This window comes from Melopsittacus undulatus, chromosome 6 (genome assembly GCF_012275295.1).
Source record: "Melopsittacus undulatus isolate bMelUnd1 chromosome 6, bMelUnd1.mat.Z, whole genome shotgun sequence".
Classification (NCBI taxonomy): Eukaryota; Metazoa; Chordata; class Aves; order Psittaciformes; family Psittaculidae; genus Melopsittacus; species Melopsittacus undulatus.
In genome coordinates, this window is record NC_047532.1 from 65,945,528 (window position 1) to 65,967,926 (window position 22,399).

General features: G+C 39.3%; 1 protein-coding gene across 1 annotated transcript in view; it reads right to left on the bottom strand.

Annotated features, from left to right (window-relative positions):
• The window catches only part of ABCA4 (ATP binding cassette subfamily A member 4), a 73,379-nt gene that overhangs the window by 2,237 nt on the left and 48,743 nt on the right, over positions 1-22,399 (bottom strand). The window contains exons 25-48 of the mRNA XM_031046711.2: positions 21,586-21,791; positions 21,127-21,175; positions 20,408-20,649; positions 19,843-19,967; positions 18,657-18,755; positions 18,018-18,207; positions 15,862-15,956; positions 14,869-14,901; positions 13,639-13,744; positions 13,426-13,500; positions 12,803-12,972; positions 11,596-11,773; positions 10,160-10,275; positions 8,250-8,397; positions 7,143-7,266; positions 6,308-6,437; positions 5,278-5,398; positions 4,475-4,537; positions 4,261-4,367; positions 3,153-3,294; positions 2,459-2,593; positions 896-999; positions 718-810; positions 156-405 (exon numbers count right to left, since the gene is read on the bottom strand). Coding sequence (XP_030902571.2) covers positions 156-405; positions 718-810; positions 896-999; positions 2,459-2,593; positions 3,153-3,294; positions 4,261-4,367; positions 4,475-4,537; positions 5,278-5,398; positions 6,308-6,437; positions 7,143-7,266; positions 8,250-8,397; positions 10,160-10,275; positions 11,596-11,773; positions 12,803-12,972; positions 13,426-13,500; positions 13,639-13,744; positions 14,869-14,901; positions 15,862-15,956; positions 18,018-18,207; positions 18,657-18,755; positions 19,843-19,967; positions 20,408-20,649; positions 21,127-21,175; positions 21,586-21,791 — 3,101 coding nt within the window. The remainder of the gene's footprint in view (positions 1-155; positions 406-717; positions 811-895; positions 1,000-2,458; positions 2,594-3,152; positions 3,295-4,260; positions 4,368-4,474; positions 4,538-5,277; positions 5,399-6,307; positions 6,438-7,142; positions 7,267-8,249; positions 8,398-10,159; positions 10,276-11,595; positions 11,774-12,802; positions 12,973-13,425; positions 13,501-13,638; positions 13,745-14,868; positions 14,902-15,861; positions 15,957-18,017; positions 18,208-18,656; positions 18,756-19,842; positions 19,968-20,407; positions 20,650-21,126; positions 21,176-21,585; positions 21,792-22,399) is intronic.

Here is a 22,399-nt window from a genome sequence, read left to right on the forward strand (position 1 = left end):
TTGATGAGGGGTCTGGGAATTTTGCCTGAGAAAGGAGTGCGAGATAATTCTCTACTCTGAACAGTTCGATCCTTCAGTTGCTGGGATACAGCCCCATTGCATTGCCAAGGTCTGGTCAGACAGGCTTTCTCATGGATGCTTTATCTTTCACTCACCTGATCTAAAGTTGTCTGAGACACAGAATATTCTTCAATATGCAAGTTTTCCTTATTGGAGACTATTAACCGAAAAATCTTGGCCAGAGAGGAGGAGCAGATCTGATACTGCAGCATATTGTAGTGTTTCTCTCTCTGTAAACTCCCTGGGAAGTTCATGCGTATGAATTGCTCAGCAGGAGTAGGATCTGGAGGCAGCCCAGACTTTGGAGCTTTGATTTTCAGAGTGACAATGTAGCCATCTCCAAACCTGGGAAACACATGTGGATAAAGAGACGGTTTCATTCTACAGGAAGGAAATTAATTTTCTGCAGCTATGAAAACATCAGTAGTATCTCAAATATAATGCATAATATCTAACTTTGTAGGAGGCCTGGCATTTGCCCTGTAGAAAAGAGTTGAAATGATATCTGCTCAAATTGTCTAGAATACCACAGAGTTGTACCCAGAAATAAGTCTGTTTAAACAACAGCTCTTTAGACTGGATTACTGTTTTAAGAATGGTACATGTCACATACACTAAGTTTTCCCACTAAAAACACCATAGAAGTATTCTACTTACTTGTATTTTAGTTGCTGAATTGTGCCCAGGCATTTGAAGGTACCTTTTACCATGATGGCTAAACGAGTACAGAGGGCTTCACATTCTTCCATACTGTCAAAACAGAGAACAGATACTTGAGGTAAAAGGCAGCAGATGAACTTCAGTTGCTCTGGAATTCTGAACTCTAACTGTTTACCTGTGTGAGGTTAGAACCACAGCTCTCCCATCTCTGAGCACACTGACAATAGAGTCCCACAGGAGGCGCCGGGACTGAGGGTCCATTCCAGTTGTTGGTTCATCCTGTAAGGGAAATGTTAAGACAGTCAGACGTAGATAAGCAGGTAAGAAAATTTATTTTGAATCAAGTCATTGTGTGTTTAGGTCTTGGTATATTGCTGCTTCCCTGCTGAAATCTGTGCCTTCAGAAAGCACATGCAGCTTGAGAAGTATATGAGTAAATGGGTACTAATGTACTTGTTGGCAGAAAGCAGGAATGAAACAAGTGCAAGAAACTGTAGGTAAGGATGTAATGCTGTCACTGTGTAAGGTGCAGTTACAGGGAAGAGAATGCAGTGACCATTACAACAAAGGCAGCATCCACTCTAGGTTCTTACAAATGTAAGCATTTGTGATACCCCATTATAAAACCATTTGGGACCCTAGATATAACTAAGTGGAAAAAGGCTTATACAGTTACATCAAATTGTGTCAAGTCTGGCTCCCGCGTTTTGATGTACATTAGAGATGTAGGTCAAAATGCTGGAGAAACAAGGAGAAGACTCTCATATCAGCAATACTAGATTTGAAGCAGAGATGGACAATTCAAATGAAATTCCTTTTTTTCTAGGGCAACGAGTCTTCTAAGAGGAGAGTGAGTTCTCCCAACGTAAACTTCTTGCTTACAAAAAAAAAAACATATAGGACAGATTTCTCAACCCAGGAAGCCAGTAAAGTTACTCTTATTCACACCAGCTAAGGATCTGGTCCTGCATAAATCACTTAACCCAGTTAGTAACAAAAAAGGATTGAAAAAAACCTGGAGAAAAAGAGCATTAATTGAATATTTTGTCTTAAGAAATCATGAGAAGGTATTTTAGCTGTTATGTACAGGCAGAATACCTGTAATGGCACATTAAATGGTACAAGGAACCGTACTACTAAAGTGTTATTAAAATGTTTCTTTTCAGCCTACAAAAAAGCGGCACAGTATAATCTAAATAACTTTTGCAGTAATTGCATTTAAAGTTTTCCTCAAGATACACAATTATCTGATATGTTATTTGATGAGAGCTACATTTCAGCATTTGTAAGTTTAGTCAAAATTTGTATAGTTTATTACAAAGATATTAAAGGCTGCAAAACAATAGCTACTTTCCTCTGTTCCACTGGATAAAGCAGCAAGGTATATGTCATAAGATCATCTTTTACATGAGTGGTTCTAATTTGACAAAAAAAGGCAGACTGAAACCAAACATGGATTCAAATTCAGACTCATCTGGACTATAGATTTTATCTCAAACCACTCTTTATTGAGGATTTTTTTTCATCGCCACTGGAGGTCAATTTGAAACAGTTCTGCATCCAAGCCTATCCCTGAAATTAGAGAACTCAGCAGAGCTTTAAACACTGAAGTAGATTTAAGTTGAAGGCAGGAAGGAGCTTGCAAGAACAGTCATAAGCATCCCCGTACCTCTTTAGCATGTAGTTTTATGAGATGTTATATGCAACTATTGCAGAGCTATGTTACCATGACACTTACTAGCAAGATGAGTGGTGGGCAGCCTATCAGTGCAATGGCAGTGGAAAGCTTGCGCTTGTTGCCACCACTGTAGGTACCAGCCAGGTGGTCTGCATACATTGGAAGCCCCAGCTTCTGGATCCCCCATTCAGCAACCTATGAGAAAGACCATCTTTTTGACACAGCAGTTAATGCATAATGGACAGGACTGCTGATACATCCCTCTTCTGTCAGACATGGCAATCCCCTGGGTCTTAGAACTGGAGCAGGGCAGACTAAAAAATTTATGATAATGAGGGGAATTCTAACTACTTGAGGGAAAGCCATAAATCAGCCTCAGCTGTAGACTCCTATCTGTGCAAGTATTTAAATTACTTTCTTCTGGAATCTTCTTTGTGTTTTCTTTCTTATGCATAAACAGCATTCTTAAAAACAAGAACAAAACAGCAATCTGTGCAGTTCTGAGTCATGGCAACTGCTTCTTTAGACTTCCACAGTTGGCGCCACTGTTCTGCAAGTACCATTAATGCTGAAGAACCAGAATTTGATAGTCTTGTATTTTACTGTCCAAATGACAGGAACCACTCCCAGGACTTCAACACAAAAAATGGCAAGCCCACTTTGGAAATTCTGGCCTTTGGCATGTTATGAACCCAGTTAATAACCACAAATATTTACTGTAACTACATGTAAGTCAGAGGCAAGAATGCTTTACCCTTTCAATTTCTTCTGCTGGAACCCCCCGCAGACGTGCATATAAGTAGAGATGTTCTCGTCCTGTGAGAAGGTCATCAATGGCATCAAACTGAGGGCAGTATCCCATGTTTTGATGGACATTAGAAATGTGGGTCAATATACTGGAGAAACAAAGGAAAGAATCTTAGCTCTATACTACTACTTTTCAGACAGAGATGGACAGTTTGAATAAAATCTTTCTTTTCTGATGCAACAGCTTTTGTAAGAGGAGAATTTATTCTTCCTGATACAACATCCTACTAAAATACCTGTCTGTACAGAATTGCAAGGAATGTATTTTCATCTAAGCCAGCTCAGTCCTGGTTAAGAGTAAGCCCATTTCCCCTCCCACATTTTCCTGTTTAAGTATAAGCTAACTGAATAAGAAGTTATTTGAACAATCATTCAGATCTTTTTTTTTCCAAATCGTGCTTATTTCTAGAATTAAAAAAATCAGTCAATTTAATCTGTGAGTGTGGTCACTGGGAACAGACAGATTAACACTTCACTAGTAACAGAAGAGGTAGAGTCACAGAATGATTGGGGTTGGAAGGGGCCTCTGGAGGTCACCTTGTTCACCCATCCTGCTCAAGCAGGGTCTTCTAGAGCAGGTTGCCCAGCACTATGTTCTGACAACAAAACAGCTATTGTTCAATTTACATCAATGGACAAAGAATCAAATCCCAAATACATCTAACAAACCAAGACATAACCTGCAACTAAACTAACATAAGTCAATACCAGACCATGCTGTATTGACTCCTGACATTATGCCAGCACTGTGTAAACAAAGCTGCTAAAACCAGCCAGACTAAAGTCCCAAAGCTCAGATGGAAGTATCATTTTTGGACTGATTATCTTATGTTTGTGAGCTCCTGTCATTAGATCAAATTGCCTTGTCTCATTACTATAACCAACCACAGATCTTAAAACAGAGTGTTAAAAGTATAAAGTGCCAGTGTGTGCTAGTTGTGGTCTCTCCCAATGCCATAAAACTGGAAGAGAGCTGCTAGGTCATTAAGACAATGATCTAGGCAGTTCTGGTGTGGTAAATGGACTGTCACAGTTGGTTTTATTGAGGTACTTACCTACTGCCAGCCACTACTGCATCTCCATATGTCACATCAATATCTCCAGTCAGCATTTTGAATGTTGTTGTTTTGCCAGCACCATTCACTCCCAAAAGACCAAAGCACTAAATTACAAAATGTATCACACTCTTTAGTATTTCCATTTTAAATCAGCAGGGGCATTAAATCTGATCTGATGATGGAATGTAATCAGTGCTATTGAGCAACCTACCTCTCCAGGACGGATGCCAACACAGAGTCTATCCACTGCAGGCTTGTGCCTTCCTGCATAATTCTAAATTGACAGGAAAAAAAAAGAAAGAAAAATCCTATTTAAAGACATCTACAGCATATATTGTGAAATGTTTAGTTTAATGTTATGGGGAAGAGGCAACTTTAGAATCAAGTATATAAAATTAAAATACAGAGTAAGCATTCTACAAAGACATTTATTTACATTAAGTGTGATATGACCCCTAAAAATTCCTCATTTTCTGCATGCAGCCTTTTGCTTCTTATCTTTAGCACTAGAAGACAGACCTGATGTTTTGCTAGGACAAAGTACGTGTCAAACCAAAGTGGAACAATACAGCAAGGTAATCTGAAGAATGATGCTCCAGTTCTCTATTCATGAGAACCCAACAGTGTGTGTAATCTTTGTATTTCTGTAGTTCAAGCTTGCATACTTTCTCATAGCATAAATCAGATGCCTTCAATGTCCAAAAATAAGATATATTAACAACAGCTATAACCCTCAGTGTGAAAGCAGCCAAATAGCTAACTTGAGATTGAAACTCATCTATGGGAAAAACACCATTGCAGAAGAAAAGACTAATAGTAGGAGTGGACCAATGTAACAGACACCAGTCATGTCAGACAGTGTGAGGTAAGAAAACCCAAAACCAAACCAAACCTTGTTTTCTATGGAACAAGGCTGATTTTGAAAACAATACCATCTGAATCCACAGCTGAAATACATTCTGACAGAATAAATTGGCACGAGAGTAATTCGTTTCATTCTGCGCAAAGTACTACCTTGGTCAGTTCTTGTAATTGTAAGATATCTCTTTTGTTCCCTCCATTCATAATTCTTTTTCTTTCTTCTGCAACATCTTCATCTTCATCAATAATAGGTGACATGACAGTCTCAGCAAACCTGGAAAAAGCCAAAGAGACTGATTGCAGAAACAATGAGTTGCCCTGCACGTAGTTAGATTAACAGTGGGAAACAATAGCTGATTAACTGCTAAAAATGTGACTGGTGGAATCAGTGGGGTTGAAACTTCACAATGTGACATTGACCAACTCTTTCCTGCTGTTAGGAGAATCCCTGACCTTTGAAAGTTAATCTCTAAATACTAAAAGGGAGGAAATGGCTTGTTCAAAAGAGCATGCCTTGTCAGTCACTGACACGACATAACCTGACCCTCAGCCAAAGCTTTCGCTCTTTGGCTGCTCTTCAGCAGCTAGTGATAGTCCTTCTGCAGGTCTTTTGAGGGGACCTCCCTGTAAGCCAGTATTTTTATAACTGCATTGCAAGACAGTCTAAATGTACAATTAGTACTCTTGCTGGCAATGTTGAACAGAGTGAATGACCCACTCACACCTGGAAAGTAGCTGCTTTCATTGAACTAGAGGCACTTTTGTAAAGCAGAGAGGGGAAGCTTGCCTAGTGTCCAGACAGCAACTGTCCTGTCCCATTGACTAGAATTCCTCCCCTGGGGTGTCAAGCTAGTACCTCATGCCTGTACTTACGACCTGATAAACTTTCCAAGTCAGTCTGTAATCTCAGTAATTACACTGTCTTACTTTAAAAAGAAATTACATTAAAATCTTAATTCAAGAAAACTCATTTCTTTAATAATATGTTCCTAAACCTTACTAAGATAATGTAAATTTTTAACTGCTTTCTTGGACCAGGATATGAACAAATTAGGATGAATTCAAGCAAGTAAAAATGAAAAAGAAAAAGCTGATCAATTCAGAGAAAAAGAAAAAAGGGACATAGAGAATAACAAAGATACACTGCTAATAAAGGAACATTAATATAGGATTTCAGACATACCATCTTGTGGAGAACAAACGGTGCTGCATAAGGAGGTTCAGAAAGAAGAATGCAACCCCTTGAACAGCCATGGCAACCAGGTTCTTTCCAACAAAGTCCCACTGAAAAGGATTCGAAACATGTTCCTCACCTTTGGAGAAAGAGCACCAGAAAGCAAGTTGAAATACTGCTGAAGAAACTCACTGCTCCACAGAACAAAAGGAATAATCATAAATGGTTTGGGATGAAAATCTGTGCTTTATGTGACCGTGATCAGGCCATGTCTTCATCTTCCAGTGTCTTATAAAGATTCTTAAGAGGATACACTTCCAGCTCAGCTGCTGCATGGGAGTAAAGATGCATATAAGCTCTCTGAATATGCACTGATTTGGATATCATAACAAGAAATTTGCATGAATTGTGTGAAAGATGTTTTCTGAATAAAACCAGCTGAGTTCTCTATATGACTACTCTTTTAATAAGAAGTTGTCTGATGTCAAAGACAGCCATATCCCAAGAGGATGCATTTAAAGAGCAGAAGCCACTTTAAGAATTAACAAGAAGGCCACCAAAGTATTCGAATGAAATAACAAATCCTCCTGTAATACCTAAGGGTTGTAGAACAAATGATAAAAAGACAGACAAGTGGCTGGGCTGTAGAGTTCTGCCAGCTGTATCAGAAGCTGTGATTCCTTCAAAGAGATTGAACTTCCATACTCATCATCCACCTGATTATGTGAAATGGAAGTATTTCAGAAACAGACACTAGTTTTTCCAAGATAACATTTCCAACCATCCTATCCATAGTCAGGACACTTGACACAGACAAAACTTGTTGCTTATTGGCTTTACTTACCAAACCTGGCATATACTTCAGTTACAGCTTGGTTCACAGCCAAATCAATGAGTCCACGGCCCAGGCAGAAATGTGGGAACACCATCAGCACATTTTTCAACGTTTTATTAAACTTCAGTAAAGACTGTAAGAAAGAGAAACAACACAATAAGCAGCTGAAACTAGAAAACATACCAACATGAGTGAAAAGTTCTTTGTCATATCAAGAGACACTGGATGTTCTGTCTTCTTACAAGAGAGAAAACAGAGCATTTATCAACTTACACGCAAACATAGGCTTTGGTGCAATGTGGAGATACCCAGAACACCGTGCTAGTAGCAGCCTAGCCGCACTAACACCAAATTTCCCTCTGAAGACACAATGTCTGCAACAGAGACTTATTCTCAAAGGTAACAATATAAAAATATTTTGGTTAAGTTCATGGTTTCTCCTTTCTGGCAAATAATAATGCTTGATCAGCACATGGTGTTTGAAAACACACTATCACACATAATGGATTGCTGTCAGATGTAGAAAGGCTGTCAGTCACAGTGGAGAGAGTATCAGCAACTGTAGAGGTGTAGTTGTGCCTACAAGATACTGATCTCTTAGCCTAAGAACTTATTTTGGCATTCACTGTATTCTATCTATTCCTGTGTTTTCTGTCACCTTCCTGGTGGTGTTAAGCCATTTTGGGGCATTTCTCAAAACATTACTATAAGCAGAACATCTCTAACATAATAACTTGCAGGAGCGTCTTTCCTTCCTTAGTGGTGACTCTATGATTTTCTACCATCTACACCTTCCTATACAACCTAAGCTGTGGAGGCAAGCACAAAGTGCCATGTCCCTTCCTCCCTAGCTGTGAAAGTGTACAGAAGTTTTGCTCATAGGGATGAAAAACACTCAATGTCACTTGTGTGTGTAGCCCAAGATATCAACTGCCCTGAACTGCTTCTCTGGATTATTCTGCTCATCTGTCCTGCAGCTACTCAGCAAGTTGCCCACTCATTTACTGCTAGAAGAAATGGGAAGGTAAAGAAAGACAGTTACTGTTAGAGCTGGCTATGTCTGGACACCCTTTGCACAGCTCTGTAAAACCAGGTGTTAACAAAAACATTACTTACTGGGTCATTTTCAAATAAGTCCAGGATGAATGTAATAGCACTGCTGTTGATCCCCACAAAGAGATTAATACAAGATAACGCAACATAAGCAGTGCTAGGGACACTGAAGAATGAAGAAGCAGGGTACATCATGGGAATTACTGCCCACCTGCATGCAAAAGATAGAAAAACTATGACAACAGTTTCTCAGTTTCCTCATGTCAGTTGACTTAAGAAGAACACAAAATTGAGCTTTGTTCTCATCCCAAGCGTAATGAAATGGTGTAACCCAACAGAGATGCCATCACAGAATTCTTTCCCATGTTATTAGACAAAACCAGCTTTTTCTGCTTAGTCTTTTTTTTTGCTGTCAAAATGCAGGGCAATAGAAACTACTAGAACTGAGAAAACTTAGAGCTAGCAAGCTTATTATCACCCCAGGTATCCTGACTGGATTGTAGCCCAGGAGAGAGAAACAAGAAAGAGAAACAAAGAAATGTTAAAGAAAGCAAATATGATATACTTCTTGGCTAGATATTCCTCAACCTTTGGAACTGCCCAAATCAGGAACCCTGTAAATTTTTATATTCTTTAACTCCTACACATTTTTTTCCCCTACTCCTGCTGTGGAGCTTCATGTGCTGTGATTTCTGGGACATAGCAAATGCACATGCAGCAACATAAAAGGAGTATTCCTCTGGAACAAACTTACAATGCTTAGCAACGATTAGTCCAACCAAGAAGAATTCAGTAACAACAAACTGAGTTGTTTATTAGGACAATACAACGTATTCAGAAGGAATCAGCCCAAGTTTCACCTTGTGACTACAGCTGGATCCAAGGGCTAGTAAATGATTCTATGAATTCCTTTCTGTTTTTCTGAGGACCATATTATGATATTATCATTAAAGTGACTGCCTTGTGATTGCATCCTGGTAGATGTGTTAAAAAATGCAAATACATTTTAAATGTCCATCCACACAGCCGTGAATATACAGCCATGACTGTATTTGAGACAATATACAGTGCCACAGACAACTTATTAAAGATACCACTATTACTGCACTTTAAAAAGACAGAGGGAAAAATTAAACCAAAAGAACATTCTGATCACATTTTTAACACTGTGTACTTTCAGAGATCAAATGATGATCATGCTTTGTATTTTCTCAGCATTTGCATTCACAGAACACAAAAAAATCAGAAAATTAAGGGTAGTCTTTCCTGAAAAGAACTGTTCCCACTTAGGCTTAATTTGTAACATAGAATCATAGAATTATAGAATAGTTAGGGTTGGATAGGACCTTAAGATCATCTGGTTCCAATCCCCATATACATAGGAGGATGCAGAAAGCTCCATCTTTCTCTTTAATCCTAGAAATATATCTAGTTTACCACTTTGCCTAGACCACACTAGCGGCAGGGCTATCAGGAACAGGATTTTATAGATAAAAAGATACGATCACTAATTAAATGAGAGAAAGTAAATTTCAGTCAGCCTTATAAAATGCTATTTGGTAAGAAAAAGGTTAATTTCAAGTCAAAAGAAGTTTTGATTACTCAGTGCTCCTTGCCCTTGGGTCAAATGCTGAAAGATATCTTAGTATGGGCTGTCAAGGAGGTGAATGAACAACCACTGAATTCCTATACAATGTACAGAGAAAGCAGCAAACCAAATATATTTTCCTGTAAGGATCCCATTTAATGCTTAAAAATATAAGGCAGTGACAAAAAAGTCTCCTTTAGAGCATGTGGCCAGACAGAGTGTGTAAATATCTTGCAGGAGGGACACAATTCAGTTCTAACCTGTATTATATCCACTCAGTTGTATTCTTTACAGCTGGATTTCACTAAGTACTAAGCTGAACAACATGAAATCATTTCCATGTGGAATACACACCCCATATGCAGGAAAAAAATTGAACACTCACCCATACAGAAGCAGCAGGGCAACAAGCACAGGGAGGTTAGTTGGTGAAGTGTATGCTTTCTTGTTGAAGCCAGCAAATATAACCACAACCAGTCCAGCACTCAGTGCGTAATTCACCTACCACATCACAGGGTGAAGATTAGTGTTTAAAACCTGAGTTCTGCAACCATATCCAGATCCTACACATTATTCTGAAAGGATTTTGTACTGAGGAATATCAGAATTTATGAGCTAGACTAGTCACACTCAAGCTTTTGGATCAATGGGCCCTGGCAGCGCTCAACATTTTTCTGAGACATCTTTTATCAGTCTGTTCATCAAAAACACAACATATATTGTTTCTTAGATCATGGTTTGGGAGCCAATTATTTCACGGTCCTGTTGGCAATCTGCCCACAGAAAGAGGCTGTGGGTATGCAAGGGAAGTGCAGTTTCTGCTGATGCAAAGGCTGTGTAGGAGGGTAAAGGCTGGTTACTTGAGCCACATTCCTGGGAACAGGCTCAAGTGAGTGTGTTTGGCCACTGCTCTTCTAAATTTCTCTGGGTGCTACTCTACTGCAATGCACAGAGCTCTTAATGCAGAATGGTGTGTTTCATGGAACTGCTAACAACAATAAATACCTTTGCATCATGCTGCCAAGGGCCATAGCCAAGCAGAATTCCTGCCAAGCTGCTGTCACCAGCAGGGGACAGGAATTCAGAGACCTACTTCTTTTCCCTCATTTACTAACTGAATGCTTTGCTTTATTTTCTCCTGAAAGAGCACCTCCTGAAGCCCATAGAGCTGCGGCTTTTCTTTTTTTTTTTTTTTCATTTTTTCATGCTTTTCTTATTGCAAAGCCCTTGGCCACTCTCTTTGTTCAGAAGGCATGGCTAGAGAACAAGCCGCTTGCTCTATCTCATCCAGGCAAAGAATTTTCTCCTTTGTGACAAAATGGCCTGAAGATTAATGGGAGGGTAACTGAGCCCTGTGTAAGCAAGAGTGGGTCTGTGGTCTAAATCCTTTTGGAACAATACAGTGTTCACAACACACAAATACATCTATGTCATTTTAGACACCGTAGCTTATTTTGTCTGGGCTTCAGCTACTGTTCCAGCAGTCTGTGAATCTCCCTCACCTAGATTTCTTGAACATCTTGAAACATGTTATGGTCCTTCTAGATGGCAGGAATGAGGCAACTGGGCTTTCCAGTGCTCTGGTAAATTGTACTTTATTGTACATTTAGTTTTAAAGATTGGAAATCCTAAGATTACAATAGTTGAAGCTCCATTTGTGGAATAATGAGTTGTGCACCTGACTTAATTTCTACATCTGTAGAAATAAATGCTTATCCTGCTTTGCAATGCTCAGAATCACCTTAATTCACCAGTTAGTTCCCAGCTCATGCATACCCAGGAATAATTACAGACTATGAAACCAGACCAGCAGTTACTCACTATATCCCACATGAAGTTGGTTAGCCAGTAGATTGCAGGGCTCACACCACTGACAAACTGTAGATGTTTGGCTTGTGTTACACGTTCTTGAATCAGATATAAAACAAAACTGGCTGGTATAAAGGACATAGCAAAAATCACACAGATGGCAACAACAGCATCCACTGAAGTGGTCAGCCTAAAACAGCACAAGAAAGGACTGTGAAGAAGGGAATGGATACAACACAACACTATATTAGCAACTGGGGAATCTGAAAGGAATGTGAAGACCTAGAAGTAGCAAGGCTATTTTGTAAGCAGAAGACTTCTCCAGTTTCAAAATGTGCTGCTGTATTTCCCAAGTTGTGCTGGAGACTACAGCTAACAAGTAAGGATGATGGCATTTTCCCAGGCTGTTCTGGGGACTGTAGCTAACAAATATGGATGATGGTGGCACTATTCTGTGACTTTTTACTTGCTTTCATTCTCTGGGAACAGTTCAACTCCTATACATATCTTAGTTTGAAAGCCTTCCTTGTATGGTATGCCTCAGGTTTTGACAATAGTCAAAGGCCTGGGAGCTGGGAAAAGAGGGGCTCAGAGAGGCAAGTTGCAGACAGTGAGATGAAGCACAGATCTTACCTCTGTGCTAAGGCAGGAGTTTTCAGTTTCACTGAATTCTGAACTTAACAGGAAACATGAGTGGGAAGCCATGTCTTCTTATGGATGTCTTTTCTAAGGAATCAATGACTTGCGGATTCTGGAAAACATCAGCCCTACTACATGCCATTGGAAATCTACCTATGTGCTGCCCTTGGCACCAAGACAGAGGTTGTTAACTACTGACTACCTGTAGCCAAGTTAAGGACAATTTCTGATTCCTTTTTTGATTATGATCTTTCTGTTATTTCACAAGTAGATCTACTAATTTTGGTGCATGAACAAAGACTTCAGAATCTTTGTGCTTGGGAATCAACATATATGTGTAATCATGTATAACCAATGGTCATAGCTCCTACACAGGATGGGAATGAACTCTTACAGGACTATAACAATCCAGAAAAGAATAGATTGTATATATAAGTCTTGATCAGAATAAAACTCAAGGGAAAAGCCTCCAGGTTCTGTCAATTAAACTATTTCCCCACAGAGTATTAGTACATTAAAGGCAGCAAGCTGCCAGGAGAAGGAGGGGTAAGAGCCAGCATCAGAGCACAGGCAGACTTACACAGTGACTTCAGAGAGTTGCTCTTTAGTGAGGTTCAGAGGATGGTTTACAGCAGTGATTCCAAATTCTTCAGGGGCTTGGCCAGTCCGCAGGTTAGCTCTAAGGATTGCATTATTGGCTACATTAAGGAAGCTAACCATGGCATGCCAGCCTTTATTGTTAAACCACACCTAAAAGAGTCAGAAAGCAGAGATTCATTTAAGAAGCCTTCATTAATAACCCTGAGCTGGAGGAAAAAAACTTTGCTGACTTTTACCTACTTTGGTGGGCATTGTAACAGGGAGGAATCCAGGACCAGGAATGCATAGCTCCCAGGCACAGTCCAGCAGGAGGAGCTCACATACTATGCTTTTAGGAGCTGGACAAACAAGGGATTTCAGAGAACTCTATTTTAAAATTTAGAAGAATGTGTCCTACTCAGCTGGATTTGTGAAAGGCAGAAGTACTAAGAACATGGTTAAACTATCTCAGATTACAAATAACTGTGCATTAACAATGTATCCCATCTTCATAATAGTATTTCATCTGTGGTTGCATCTGAGAATGTGACTAGCAATATTCTCTCTATTTAAAGTCTATGTCAGGAAAGAATGGGAGCTAGCAAACTACTTGCAGTAAAATACCTTAATATTATCTTCAGTTTCCATGTATTTAAGGAAATTAGTCATTTCATTAGCAGCAGCCAGTGAAGTTTGTCCCTAAAATGAAAAAGAAATGGTTCAAACTCAGCTGTCTGGGTGAAATCTGGTGCTGCAGATTCATAACAATGAAGCTGCTTCAGCTTCATAACAATTCTTTAGTAAGGGGACAATAAAACCAAAGGAAATCTTGCTTACTCCTGTGATATTCATCATTCGGCCGAGATCACTTAAAAAATTGACAACTTGATCTCCAGAAACATGAAGGACTGGGAGCTTTCCTCCTATAGAAATTCCTCCATATCTAACAAAGAGAACAGTGTCATCAGTCACTTGTACCACATACCCAAAACTCTGTACTTTGATGGAAATACTAAAAACTCACTTAATGTAAGTTTGTCTTCTATACATCCTATAATTCATGTATAGCAACCTTCACTCTTTTTCTAACAACTTGTATTAGGTCTTTTTAGGGCTTACAAATAATAGACATTCTATCAGTTCCTGAGGGGCTCATGCCAACATCCTGATTTAGATAGAAGATTTGGAACAAACAGTTATTTATACAGGGCAAAATCTTTAAATCAATATAATTGACATGCAGATGTTTAGCCAGCAAGGAGGACTAAGGACAGCATGGACTCACTTAAAATTGCAGTTGCCCTGAGAGGAGCAGGTAAGCATCTATGCTGGTGCCAGGTAACATTCCATAATAATAAATACTACTGCATGAGATGAACCATAATCTAATCCCATATAAAGTAACGTTTGCACATGAACAAGCAGATTTTCTGTGCTGGAAGCCAGTCACCCTGCTGCTACCTTTGAAGTGAACTGCTGCTGAAAAACTAAGCATGTTCTTCAGGCTAATGAGTCATCTTTCTAAGCTTAGTATCTACAGTGAGACATCACACTGGGGTTGGCTGATGTCTCTGTGTAAGTGTGGACCACTAGTATAATCTGTTTTCTAACTACTGCAGGTGTCCAGAGCAGGATGAGGAGTTGTGGTTGTTACTTTTGTATCTGATAGTGTGGTGCCCAGCTTTCATCTTACCCTGGTCTTTTTCTGTCTTTAAGGGTTCACATTTTCCTGCTGCTCTGTCACAGTGTATGCAGTATTGTATTCTAACTTTTCATCACTCAGATCCCATTAATCTGACTGCTGAGGTAATAAAACTGTGATTGTTCCATTGTGTGCCTCTGGTCTTTATCCTTTCGGGTGTACTCCAAACAAATGTAACCTAAATGTAAAGGGTCTTTATAAAACCCTTGCACACCCCCAACCTATTTCCCACTGAAGGCACTTTTGTTCTATACTATCTGCCACAATTGCCTTTGTCCATTCAGAGAAACATTGTGAGGCTCCAGGTTAAACAGAAATTCATTGTTCCTTTATTTACTCCCATAATCTGTGAATTGGTCTCTTACCTTTGCTCATTGACCCAGTATTTGCTCTTCAAGCTGAAACAGACAAACAGAATCCCATCTCTCATTGCACAGAACCAGCCAACGGTATTGTCAGGCTTAAATGGAAATGGTCTCCCCTAGACAGCTTTTCTTCCACACACACCCGCCACCCCTTTTTTTTTTATTTATTTGCTTTCTTTTTAAGTGAATGCTGATAACTTTGAACTGTGGGGTTGTCTAGACTTTTGGTACTCCTTCCAGTGGTTTGGTTTTGTTTTCTGGCATGATTCAGCTCCATCTTATACAGGACAAGAAGGATTTTGGAAGTGACAGATACTGGTTCTATCCTAAATCCATAATGAATTGATTTAAAAAGATGTATCCAAAGCAATTATGGCATATGGTAAGAGCAATCAGTCAAAGGCAGCCAGCACACAGCTAGTATAACAGGAATTTCAAGAACTTTGCTGGCAATTGAAAAGGTAGCAAGGCCTGAATCAGAAATAATAAGCCATGGACACTGCACAGCCAATTACCATGCATGACACTCAGACAAGTGAGCAGCTCTTAGTAGGATAGATGGATCTAACATTATCTTTTGGCTCTTAAGCATTTTTGGGAAGAGAGTGATAATTCAGCTCAAGCAGATGGTCATGCTGGTGTGTCTACAGTTCTTCAGGGATGTAAACCAGTATCTCTGCAAGGCAACACTCCATGCTATGCAGAGGCACCAGTTTTCTCACCACTGACACAGTTACCATTAACACAGCATTCCATCAACATCAGAACTTAGGTCTTCCTATAAAAGAGCACCTGATTATAAAACTAGGTATAATAAAAACAATTTAACTCCCCTAAAATTAGCATCTCTATTCTTACATTAGGAATATAGACATCACACTCAAATCTACACAATGCTGTGGCAAATCAGGTACCTATGTTACTATTAAATGAGAATTTCATGGCCAGGTACAAAATACCACATGTGAAAAACAAAGGAAGATTCACCCCTACCTCCCTTTTATCAAAGTGGGGTATGTTTTCACCAGAAAATCTGAAATATTTCTGTGGGTGAGGTCTTGAAGAATTTCTGTGCTGTGCTGCACTCTCTGAAAAGAAAACCTCATCAATTAAAGGAAACTTCACCGTCTCTAAAGCTATTAAGCGTTTGTCAGGAAAAGAGCAAAAGCAGAGGAATTGTTCAGGTTCATAGTATCAGTGGAATGGAGTGGGTCACACACTTTCTAGCCCGAACATCTTTATTTTCCTAAGATTCCAGAAGAAATCATGAAATCACAGAAGTTTGTGAGGGCTGACAGAAACAAGTTGCACTTTACTCTGAAACCTGGCCCAAGTTATTTGCAACAAAGACCAAGGTTGCTCAAGACTTTTTCTTCACTGTGAAAGAAGGAAGCTTTTCAAACAAACTGAGGTCCCAGTGAAGATAAGGTGGTTTTCTATGATTTAACATGTTGAAGTAAAAATTAACATGAAAACTTCACCTTCACTGCCATGTTAGAAACTTTGAATGAAGATGACTCTCTTTTTTTTTGTACTGAAAATGATGCCAAATGAAAACGATGCCTTTGTGAGGCTTTTGCAAATACAGGGTCACTGTGAAATGCAAGACCTTAAACTCATTGAGTTTATCCCAAGGTGGAATATACTGTAAAAGGTTCTTAGGCAGTTTCAAAAGGCAAAGTCTGCAACCTGAAATGACCTAGTAATGACCTCAAAAGTCTAATGAACTTTCCAGAAGTTCCTTCATTTGTACAGAAGATACATTGCAGCTCCTTAGCTTATTCTAGACAATACATAGGAAGACTGGTAGCATCTTCATAGTTCCTTCACTGAATGAACTGTCTATGCTCAGACATCTTTCACAATTACTTATAAACTGTTGCTTCCCTGGAGACTCAAATGTGAACTATTTCTTCCTGACAAGTTATACAAAATTGTCAGGATAATATTAAAACCAACACATTTCCCTTAGATGAGTAGAATCCTCATAAACAAGCAAAAAATCAGTGTTGTATCCTATTTGAATTTGAAACTTGAGAATAAATTTCCTTCCTAAATCCACTAGCATGCACTTAGCAAAATTCAACTTTGGCTGTTGACTGTACATGGATTATTGGAAATCAGAAATAACTTGTGATGCTGTGAATAATGTCAGAATAGAAGCACTTTATTAACTTATTTTTTTTTCTTCATAGACAAGAATTCTACAGATATTTAAACCAAGCTTCTTTGTTATTTTGTGAACAATGGTAGAGAAACCAAAGCAAACCAGGTCAGTACTTCTTAAGAGATTTGGATTCAGAAACTTGTGACATCAGTATTAAAAATAAAATTATTTTAATGATTTGGCTAATGTGTGCAGCCTGGCAAAGGGCAGTATTAAAGCTGAGACATTAAATGAATGAGCTATTCCTCTGGCAGTGCCTGCAGTTCTGCTTTCTTTAACTTGTTAGAAAAACACCTAGAGAATGTAAACACTAACAGGCTGTCATTTTCCTTTGCTCTTCAAAAAAAGCAAACACATTTTATAAAGGGCACTACTATGATCATTCATTGATTGGAGCAGATAGGAATTTACCTCTCATATGTTCTCCATACAGCACCAGCAGTTATTAAACCACTCCTCTTCATGCACATGCATACAAACATTTGTTTCGCTAGCTTAGATCTAACTTTCTAGAACTAGAACAAAGGCATGCAGGAAAATTGTTACTTGGGGTTGACTCAATATTAATTTTTCCATGTTTAATGTGATGACCCCATTCCATTCTTTTCAAAACCATGACAGTTTTCTTTCCTTCCTCTCCTCTTTCTCCCTCCTTTACAGAAAGGCAGTCTTCTAAAGAGAATTTTCTGAGACATAAAAGTGGAGTTTTTAAATTATTTGATAAATTGTTATTTTTTGTGATTTTCTTCTATATGAAAAGGCTACAATTGAGATGAAAATAGTGACCAATTTCATTGAAATGTGCAAGCTTTTCCAATACCTCTGAAACTGAATTCCAAATTCCAGCAATTCTTGCTCCATTAATGAAACATACTCCATTCCTTCCTTGTCTAGTGGCATGGTGAGGTACTTCCATACTTATCCCTTTCCCAGCACTTGCCATGAAAGTTTCCTACAGAGGTTTATGGCACAAGGACCCAACCTGTGGTGGGGGGAGGCCTCCTGCTCCTGCAGGGCATTCTGGCATCATAGTGAGTTTCTTGTGAGTGCTGCACTTGCAGGAAGGCGATGGATTCTCAGGGCTCCACTTGTGGCTCAGCAGGAGGCTGCTCAGGTTGGGATGAACAGCGGGTGTGTTCCAAGCGGTTGGCATATAGCTGCATGGGTAGCTCCTGTGTGGAGGAACATTCTTTAAGCTGTGCAGGAAAACTGCTCATGAGAGCTCACAGAACTGCTGAAGTGATTGCTTCCAAACACCCCCATGGGAACAGGAGGAACCTGAGGGGATTCACGTGTGGAAAGTGCCACGGAAGCAGTAAAGATCTGGGTCTGACCTAGCGACCTGAATTTTAAGGTTGCTTAATTCTCAACAGAAGGCTACATGAGCTGGTTTCCAGCTAGCCATATTGAGCATTAGGAATAATTCTTAATCCAGTGGCACTGTCTTGCCGTTTGTTACTTTTGAACTGATACTAGATATTATGGCCAACAGTATATCTGAAGCACTGGCTCAGTGCAAAGCCAAGCCAATTCATTCTTGTTTCACTGAGTAGTCTTGAGTAAGACACTGTAGTAACAACCTGTTAGAACCTTGCTCCAGAGAGGTTAGCCAGCTACTTACGGAAGAGGCTGATTCTTCATGCAGCGATTTCCAAATCCTGGTTTATTCAAGAAAGCATCAGTGAGGGAGACCATCTGCTCACTGCCAGGATGCTCATTGCTAAGGGAAGAACACAGGACTTTCTCTATAGAAATGTTTTGCAGACTATTGCACTGGAATACACATAGCAACTGGTGATGGACACCCATACGGCAGAACCGACTGCCCCTTCCAAATGCTGCTGATGCAGTTGTCTTATTTATTTATGAAAAACACCAGAGCCTTCCAAGACAATTAACAGGCTAAAGCAATGCTTCTTTGCTCCTAATATTAAAGCATGACTTTTGACATAGACTGATAGCAACAGTCTCCAAAAAGGCTTAAATTTCTACGCTCTCAGCCCTGTCACAGTCAGTAATCAGAAGATGAGAAACATTCTGCATTTTCATTTGCTGAGGCCAAAGAGACAATGCTGCTAATAGTAAAGTGTCTTCAAGAAACAAAATAATACCAGGCTACAGAATATCGCTAGTAACAAGTGTTACAGAAGCATGAATAATAAATGCTGTTCTACACACTACACAATGTGCAACTTCAATTAAAGTTTCATGGGAATTTTCAGTAGGAAACTCAAGCAAAATGCTTCAGAATTATTGCCTTCAGTTTTGTGCTTTCTGCTAGTTGGGATCTAGTCTAGGATTATCCAGCCAAAGAATACTGCATGGGGAAAAACTGCTAAGCAGCAGCACTAATAAAACCCAAGAGTCTCTGCTTTCATCTTGTTTCCATAACTTTGCCCAAATACTGTCCTGACTATAAATAAATCTATCACAGGTCAGCAGGCAGGCTTGAATCTCATTGTTCCCTAAGATCATGCATACAGGAATAGTTCACTGACATATCAGAAAGTTAGATTTCTTACTGCCCTGGATCTGCTGTTAGGCAGGATATGTAACTTTGTAAGTGCTGAGGTAATGAATTCAGGTAGGAAGAAGACAGTACCAAAGACAGCAAGATATTTGAAGCACTCTTAGTTTGACAAACTCACAGCTGCTTTCTCCACCTGCACCAACTTTATGCTATTTTAGATATCTTTTTATATCACGCAGAGTGAGAAAAGCCCATTAAGACAGGGCCCCATAATCCTAAAAGCTATGGAGGAGAGGATGTGTACATGGCAGTACTTTTGCTCTATGATTCCTCTTACCTGAAGAAAGTAAATTGCTGTCCATAGATCCAAGGGTGTAAGGTTAAGGCAGGATATTCTCCAAATGGAGGAATAATGACTGTAAGTATTAAAGACAGCAACACAAAACTAGCAGGGAGAACAATCTGCAGGGAACATGAAAACATCACACTAGGTTATTAGATATATGTTGTAGAGTGACACTATACAGACCTCATAATATATGTAAACAAAGAAGGGACAGTGTGAGCACACAGATCAGGTCTGGTTTATCTCCCGAACACCAAAAATTTTATTGCCAATGCTTTCAGTTCAGATTCTGTTTGTCACAGAACTGTATTATGATAAAAATAAAACACCAGGGTAGTAGTGATTGAATCATGAACTTGGTGTGGGTGATTGACAGACTCTAGGCAGAAAGAAATAGAATAAGAGGCAGAACAGTTGGAATCATAATCAGAACAGTTAGGGTCATTGTTACCCATTTGCAATAAATACCTCTGTTGCTTTGCAGAGAGACAATTCTGGGAAAGACAGCATTTAGAGCATTGTGAGAGAGTCAAGAACAGCAAAAGTCAGCCAGTACCTGGGCTACGAAGTCCTTATGGCTGCGGGATGTGTGGTGAAACCGTTTGATGAGCAGTGCTTTGATCTGCTGAAGTACAAGCTGAAAACCTCTATACTGTTGGGACCCTTTGCCTTCTTTTTGATCTCCTGCTGTGCCTACTGGCATTCGAGAAGTGGCATTAGTTTTCAGTGTGGTTTGTTCAGCTTGTTTCTTCTCAGTAGAAGTTTCACCAAGAGTAGAACCATTGTCTTGAGTGTCTCCTAGGTTAAGATGAAAAGGGGCAGAGATCACATTTTATTTTCATATATGAAGGTAGAACAGACATTTTAGTGAGCTCCAGATTTTACAAACTGTATATATCACATCACCAAATTGCTTTAATTACAACTGTTGCACTGTGGCTGTATCTAGTCACATCACACAGGTTAACACTTCTTACTAATGGTCAGCTTATGGACTAATGGTCAAGTATGTCTTATAAAACTACTAAAACCACTGACATCTGGGGCCTTGACACTCAATTTACTTATATAGTTCAGAATCTCATCCAATCTAAATAAAAGTCTTTCTGCTGACTTCATCTTATTTCTCAGGTATCATGTCAGGTCCTGAAAAAGGATATTTGCTGATCAAATTTGTTTTGGCAAGAACACCATACAAAGACTAAAGGTTCTGAGGTTCCTCTTTACTTGCAGTCCCAGGAAAAGTTTATCAAGTACTGATTCATGGATCTTTACCTTCTTTCTGCATTCCAGGGTCAACTTCTGCTGTGACCTTTAGGAAAACCTGCCATAGACAAATACATCTCCTGGTTAGAAATGGAACAGGTACAATAACGTGACTTCTGGAGCTTATATATCATCATTTAGTGTGAAAGAAACAAAATCAGATAGCTTTTCGGGACTGCTGCTTATTACACAACCAGAGGTCTCTTATGAGATATCTCAGAAAATAGAAGACAGGAACAAGCTAAGATACAAAGACTGATTTCAGGCTAATGAGTCATGCTCCATGAGGCTAGCATGAAGTGATGCTTGGATCCTTTCTCTACACCTATTCCAAAGACTTTCTGAGTGTGCCACAGCAGAGGTGAGTAGGTTTTGAAGAGGATATTATACATGTTTAAGAACAGGAACTGTCTCAGAAAACATTTTGGGGACTGCTGGTAAGATCGGCAGGTATCAGAGGTCTGTTACCTCTTCAAGTGGTGTGTCTGAAACTCCAAAACTGCTAAGGCCCAGGTCATCCAATGTTTCCTCCAGTTCTCTGAAGAGACTGGCATAGGACCGCTGTTTAAAGTGTTTACTGGGCAGAAGGTAAACTAGCTCCTGACCAATGCTTTCAATTAATTTTGCCTCTGGGACATGATGATGAATGACTTCTGCGAGCTCATTCAGATCTCCTGTGAAAATTAAAAACAGTGTTCAAAGAATTAGTATTTAACCATGCTAAGCATGACTTCAAAAGCTGTTGTTTGCACTATATAAATAGGCACTGCTCTATTGCATAACTCAGATATCTCAGTTAATTCTGTACTAGGCTGGGCTGTGTTGCTAATTATGCTCTGGAACTATGTAGCAGAAAACTATTTCAGGTCTGTTAAGAAAGCACAACAAAATCTTCAACAATATCTGCTTAAATTCTTCTCTCATGTAGAAAAATCTAAACAACCTTTTTCTGAGAAAGTCAGTTTCCTTCTCTCTAGATATGCTTCAGTTTTCATGAACAAATGACACATTTTGGTGTAGCGTAGTTCAAAACTCAGCCTATACTTCTAAAGCACAGAAACTTCCAGTTCATCATCTGCACCTGAGACCATATATACATCAAAAAGGGGCAACAGTAAGTAAAGCCACGAAGAAGCCTTTGATAATTCATGTTACAGTGCAATACAGATGTTAGACACAAGCACTGAAGAAGTGGTCATCTGAAGCATTGATATGTAAAATGAGATTGCAGCATAACAGGAGACAGAACTATGTGTTGGAATGCCAAACCATCCCACTTCTT